A 6,977-nucleotide genomic window follows, 5' to 3' on the forward strand; every position below is an offset into this window, starting at 1 on the left:
TTTTTTTTTTTTTTTTTTCCATGTAACTCCTGCTGTCCTGGATGCACTATGTAGACCAGGCTGACTTTGAACTTAGAGAATCATGCCTGCCACTGCCTCCTGCGTGTTGAGATTAAAGACATGCATCACAAAACCTGTCTTAAACTACATCCTGTTCTGAATTGCAGGTTTTCTTAAAGAACATCATGATACCTTTTTTGAGCCACCACTGCCTGCCAAAAAAGCAGAAGCCATCAAAAAACTAGGCTTTGGGACCAACAACAAAATCTTCTTGGAGTTTGAGGAGCCCTTCTGGGAGCCCAACTGCCAGTTCATCCAGGTGGTGTGGGAAGATACGTCACCTTTACAGGACACAGCCCTCTCACTCCAAGACACCTGGTTCAAGAAGCTCATTGGATTTTTGGTCCAGCCTCCTTTTGAGTATGTATACATCCAGGAGCTCTATGGAAGCGCCTGCCAGCTCACTAGTTTAGTCTGTTGGAGGACTCAGCTGTGTATAGTTCACTGCCAGGTATTTCTGAGTGTTTAATTGGAGGAGGGGCATGTGCTCCTGAAGTGTTGGTTACAGATACCCTGGCTCCCTGAGAGAGAAATGGAGGCCCAGAATGTACTCTTGGACTCCAGGGATGTGAGTGTGTGTGTGTGTGTGGGGGGGGTATTGAAACTTGGTATTTGAAGTATGGATCTGTCTATACCTGTAGAAATAGTACTTAGATGGGAGCTAAAGCACCTCCTACGTAATGGAAGTAGAGACCCTCAGTTGGCCAGGCATAGTGATACACTCCTAATAGTAGGTAAATTGAGGCAGGAAGAACATGAGTTTGAATATGTAAGACTATCTAAAAAAGGACAGACAGATCTACAGACGAAGGTCTCAACTAGTGGCTTAGCCATCCTATAAAGGAGTGTACATTTTTTAGGTACAAATTCTAGGTATTATGTGTCCCCAAGCATAGCCTAGGACAAGGACTGATGTCTGATAATATCAGAACACACTGAACTGTTGTCATGTGAAGGAAGGGAGTCCATATTCCACTTAGAGGTCTGGCAAGAAAAGGCCATGTTCTTAGCCTAAAAAGACTAGGATCGGGGCTGGAGAGATGGCTCAGTGGTTAAGAGCACTGACTGCTCTTCCAAAGATCCTGAGTTCAAATCCCAGCAACCACATGGTGGCTCACAACCACCCGTAATGAAATCTGATGCCCTCTTCTGGTGTGTCTGAAGTCAGCTACAGTGTACTTAAGATATAAATAAATCTAAAAAAAAAAAAAAAAAGACTAGGATTGGAGGCAGCAGGAGCCCACAGCTGCAGAGCAGCCTTCCACCTGAGAGGAAAGGAAAGAGGGAGTTATTTTCACAGGAGCTCCGCTGACTTTCAAGATGCAAACAGACCATGCTGCAATTGTCTGTTCTTCAATAGGAACTTAGACTCTGGGTCCCACTAGCATTGAAAAACTACAGTTTTTGAAAAATTACATCAATTTTATTCTCTTTTCTGTTACTACTACTTCTACCTCTCCTCTTTCTCCTCCTCCTTTTTCTTCTTCACAAGATTTGTTATGTGGATGTTTTTTCTGTGTGTGTGTCTATGCGCCACATGCTAGCAGAGCTTCAGAAGCCAACAGTGGGTGTCGGATCCTTTGGAACTCCAGTCGGGATGTTTGTGAGCTACCACGTGGGTGCTGGAAATTGAACCCTGGTCCTCTGGAAGAGCAGCCAGTATTTCTTTACCACTGAGCTTTCTCTTCCGTGCCATTATTTTCTTTTCCTAATCCTGTATCTGTGTGGATAAAGATCAATATAAATAAGTGCAAAAGTAGCTAAGACTCCTGTGTCTTCTCCTTAGCCAACTATCAATGAGAATTGTGGACAAGCCACCTTTTTCATATTTTCAATTTGAGAAAATATGCTTGTCTCCTCCTGTCTTTGTGTATGTATGTGTGTGTGTGTGCATGCTTACTGACTGTGTGGGGAGGTCAGAGATGGGTCTCAGGGATCTTCCTCGATCACTCTGCACCCTATTTTTTTGAGGCAGGGTTTCTCACTGAAACTGTAGCTCATTCACTGACTTTCACCTCTCCGTAATTGGGGTCATTCAGAAAATGTTGGTTCATGCAGTAATGTCAAAAGTTAAATTTATCAGTATCATCTCTGATGTCAGAAAACTCTGTCAGTATCGTGAAGCTGTTACACTGATGGCAACATATACAATTTTGCTGAAATTCTGCTTTTTGCACAAGAGCTTAAATTCCATTGTTATCAATTCCTACTATGCACTTTTTTTTTTCCTGAGAAAATATCTGCTCAGTATCACGGTTGGCTAGGTGTCCTTGTAGGTAAGGAAGGTGTGTGTGAAGGAAGCAGCTCCAGACTCAAAGACAGCACACCAAAAATCCTTTATACTTCTTCCCATTTCTTCACAGATATGGAAAAATGCGCCCAATGGCCAAAATTTAATTAAATCAGTAACCTTTAAAAAAAAAAAAAAAGAGAGATTTTATTTTATGTATGTGAGCACACAGTAGCTATCTTCAGACACACCAGAAGAGGGCATCAGATCCCATTACAGATGGTTGTGAGCCACTATGTGGTTGCTGAAAATTGAACTCAGGACCTCTGGAAGAGCAGTCAATGCTCTTAACCACTGAACCATCTCTCTCCAGCCCTCCAAATCAGTAACTTTTCCTATTTCATTAAGGACCTTATTAAGTGAAATCGGCATCCCTGCTCCCCGCAGTGTGCATGGTGGCGAAGGACACGAAGCCTACTGGTCTGGCTTGTTTGTACCTCCATCCTCAGAGGGACAGTTTCCTGCTCTGCTTTAGGGTTGTGAAAATAGCCGGAGACTTCAAGAGCTAAGACCCTAGGAGAGGTCTGGGGGACTGTGGTGGCCCTGGTATAATGTGTGTGTGTGTGTCCAGCAGAACTGTTTCCCATCTTATGTTTATATAGGTCTTCACACGTGCTCTGTGGGTTTATTGCTGGGCTGGAGTCAGAATTTATGGAGACTCTGTCAGATGAAGAAGTGCTTCAGTCTCTCACCCAAGTACTCCGGAGAGTGACAGGTACTCCACCATATATATATATATATATATATATTCTGTATTCCTCATTTTTTATTTTTTTATATATTATTTGTTTATTTTATGTATACAAATACTTCACTGCATGTACACCTCCGTGCCAGAAAAGGGCATCAGATCATATTATGGATGGATGTGAGCCACCATATGGTCAATGGGACTTGAACTTAGGACTTCTGGAAGAGCAGTCTGTGCTCTTAACCACTGAGCCATCTCTCCAGCCCCCACCTATATATCTTATTGGCCAATCTCTAAAGAGAAAGTAAACTTGCATCAGAGAAGAAGGAATTCCTCTCTGCACATCTCCACGATAACTTTCTTCCTGGGCAGTGGGCAAGCCATGGTTTGCAAATACTTCGTAATTTTATTTTCTAAAATCTTCTGCCCAAAATAAATGCAGTTGTCCCTAGTCAGGTGCTTTCAGGTAAGGAAACAGGAGGCATCTCACGGTGTTGCTTATTGGCACCAGCTGTCCCTGTGTAGTGCTGGAGAGCAGCTAAGACAGGATGCCTCTTAGGAAAACAAGTACATATCTCTGTGTTTCAGGAAACCCACAATTGCCAGCAGCCAAGAGCATGCTGAGGTCTCGGTGGCACAGTGCCCCATACACCCGAGGTTCCTACAGCTATGTGGCTGTGGGCAGCACTGGTGATGACCTAGATCTGATGGCTCAGCCCCTCCCTGAAGATGGAACTGGCACTCAGGTATAGTGGCCTGCCTTGGTGTGGGGCACGGGGGATCCTGCTGCTAATTAAGGCCTAAAGGTGATGTGGTGTGAGTGATGGGTGGGGCTGGGGTATCACAGACACAGAGCCAGTTTCTTTTGAAAATAGGAGTGACTTCAAGTCGAATGTGCTGGCATACACTCCCAGTCTCAGCACTCAGGAGGCTGAGGCAGGAGGACTGTTTCGAGTCCACAGACAGCCTGGTCTATTGAACAAGTTGGGGGGGGGGCAGCCAAGGCTAATAAGACTATGTCTCAAAAAATTCAGACCCAAACTAAGAACTTAAAAGGTGTTTATTCGTATCAGAATTACACAAACCCATGCCTTAAGGAATTGTAGGAGATGCTGGCTACAGAAATAAAATGAAACAAAAGTAGCCTGCAGGGAGACCCAAGTTCTCCCCAGACTATGTTTCCAGCTGTTTCTTTCTTTCTTTCTTTTTCTTTTTTCTTTTTTTTTTTTTTTTTGCACTGGGACTGAAGCCCTGAACACATTAGGCAAGCATGCTACCACCTGATTCTAATATCAAAAGTCTAGGTTGGCCCGGTGGCTCATGCATCTGTAATTCCAGCTAAAAAAAGATCACTACAGATTTTAGGCTAGTCTGGTTTACGAAATAAGAGCCAGTCCTGCCAGAAGCACATAGTGAGACCAGTTTCAAAACAATTTAATTATGGAGACCATCAGCTGTAGGGAAGCAGGTAGAGCAGTGGGTGCTGTCCCTTTCCTCTACCCTCTACCTCAGTGGGCAGAACCCACCCACTCTCCCTTAACTTACTGAGTAGTTATCTGTGTAGATATTTCACTGCATATCTCTAAGACAGCTACTCAGTATTACTGGGTATTCACTGCTCAGTTGTCTCACAGTCCCTGTCAGCTTGCTTTTTGTCACACCACTTTTAGCTGTAGGCAGGGACTTCAAACCAATTGTGGTGTATTAGGTTTAGCTGTACTCTTCCATGGTAGTTTAGCAACTCTTCTGATCATGGTTCAGGGACCTACCACCTGGGCGTTTCTTATTATTCACACCTGCCTGGCATGGGCAGTGATGGCTTCTGCCCTTTTGTAGATGCCCATGGATGGGCAGGGGCTCTGTTTCCTGTGTGTATCTCCACAGCTGTCCCACTTGCATCCCTGTTCTAACTGGACCTTTTCCTGCAGCTCCAGGTACTCTTTGCTGGGGAAGCCACACATCGGGCATTTTATTCCACCACACATGGGGCCCTCCTGTCTGGCTGGAGAGAAGCTGATCGCCTCATTGGTCTGTGGGACTCACAGGTGGAGCAGTCCCGGCCCAGGCTGTGAGTGCCTGCTGCTCTGCTCTACCACTTGGGCTGACCAAGCTCTCCGGTGTGAGGTTTGGGGATCTTACTGGTAGCTTTAACTTTGGGAAAGTGGTTTTGTTTCTCTTATCTGTTGGTGTCTGGCTTGGTCTGATCATGGATGCCCCGCTAAGTGTTGTACACATAAAGCAGTTAACATTGCCCGTGTGTAGAGTACTTCTCATTTTTTAAAAAAAAGATTTATTTATTTATTATATGTAAGTACACTGTAGCTGTCTTCAGACACTCCAGAAGAGGGTGTCGGATCTTGTGACGGATGGTTGTGAGCCACCATGTGGTTGATGGGATTTGAACTCAGGACCTTCGGAAGAGCAGTCAGTGCTCTTAACCACTGATCCATCTCTGCAGCCCTACAGTACTTCTCATACTGCATCCAGTTCTCAACCTGTCCCACCCAGTCCAGGTCCTGTCTCTGCCCCTTCTATCTCTAGTGCATGGCTTTCCTCTCTGGGTTCTTTGGGCCTTAGGGCCCATGGTTGTCCTTTGTCCTGTTATTGAAGGCATTCCCAGGGTTCCCCCAGCTGTTGTCCTGGACTATGGCTAATGAACCTTCCTTTGATCATTAAGGGATCGATGTCAGGTGCCCTAGACTGGTAGGGTAAATGGTCATGTAGAACTGAGAAGACTTTGTGAGGCAAGGAGACGACACATCCTATCCTGACAATTTGGGAGAAGGTTAAGAATAAAAAGAAGGCTTAAAGACTATTGGGGGGTAGGTTGGTCAAACACAGGGAGGGTATGGTGAATGAGAGAATATGGAGTAAGGGTGCTGGGGAGCCAGGTGTGTGGGATGGAGTAGATGTGAGGAGTGTGCTGGGTAGGGGGAGCCAGGTGTGTGGGGTAGATGTGAGGAGTGTGCTGGGTAGGTTAGGTCTCTTGGATATTTTTTGCAGTCTGGTCTTATTGTCACAGTAGCTGCAGAGGACAGGTCTGTTGCTCCTGTTTACAGAGAAGATGGGACACTTAGACTATTAACTTCCTCATTTTGTAGCTGTCACAAGGGCTTGCACATCTCCTCTGGAGATGGTTGAGGCTGGAGAGGTTGGTGCAGCCAACCTATGTAGTGAGATATTGTCTCAAAAGGGTGGGGCTCCAGAGGGAGTTCGAGAAGTTTGCAGAGATGCTTGTCCCAGCTTGTCCCATCCTTGCACAGTGACACTGTCACTGGCCCCAGGTTTGGAAGGGCTGAGGACAAGCCCTTCTGCTTGTATTTGTTATGTTTACACATCTCTAGGCCTGCTTCTGTCCAGTCCAGTCCAGCTCTCTGCTTGGTTCCTCATCCCTCAGGCCTTCAAGGCTTGCCCTAGCCCCATCCCAGCCGTTTGTCATGAAGCATGTTATAGCATAAGAACACTTCCTGCTTTAATGTCACCAGGCTGCTGAGAAAACGAATACTCCAGCCGGTTTTTTACTGTAGTCCGCAGCTTGAGGACGGAGAAAACAGATCTTTCAAGGGCAAAAGTCTCTGCTGTTGACACTCGGGGACACATTTCAGTTTTCAGAGGAGTGACTTTGGGGGGCCGGGGACAGGCTTGCCAGGAGGATCTGAGCTGCTAGGGATGGAGTGGGGCTCTTCCATGGTGGAGAATTGGCTTGACATACCTAGGACTTTAAACTTAAAATCTGGGCACATCCCCTCACTGGACTCTCCCATTTTCCTTTTGAGAAAACATCTCTGACCCATGCTGGCTTTGAAATTTCTATTCTGCCTCAGCCTCACAAGTGCTGGACTTACAGTGTGTGCCTGTCTGGGGGCCTGGACTTACATTACAGTGTGTGCCTGTCTGGGGGCCTGGACTTACATTACAGTGTGTGCCTGTCTGGGG

At 45.8% G+C, this 6,977-nt stretch overlaps 1 protein-coding gene across 2 annotated transcripts in view; it reads left to right on the forward strand.

Moving 5' to 3' along the window:
- Positions 1–5,292, forward strand: part of Paox (polyamine oxidase) — an 8,599-nt gene extending 3,307 nt beyond the window's left edge. The window contains exons 4-7 of one of the 2 annotated variants that reach the window (XM_021203408.2): positions 168–420; positions 2,953–3,065; positions 3,630–3,787; positions 4,970–5,292. In XM_021203408.2, coding sequence (XP_021059067.1) covers positions 168–420; positions 2,953–3,065; positions 3,630–3,787; positions 4,970–5,113 — 668 coding nt within the window. In that variant the 3' untranslated portion in view covers positions 5,114–5,292. Of the gene's footprint in view, positions 1–167; positions 421–2,952; positions 3,066–3,629; positions 3,788–4,969 lie in introns of those variants that run through there. The other variant, XM_021203418.2, reaches the window with a different exon arrangement.
- The last annotated feature ends 1,685 nt before the right edge of the window (positions 5,293–6,977 follow it).

This window comes from Mus pahari, chromosome 1 (assembly GCF_900095145.1).
Source record: "Mus pahari chromosome 1, PAHARI_EIJ_v1.1, whole genome shotgun sequence".
Classification (NCBI taxonomy): domain Eukaryota; kingdom Metazoa; phylum Chordata; class Mammalia; order Rodentia; family Muridae; genus Mus; species Mus pahari.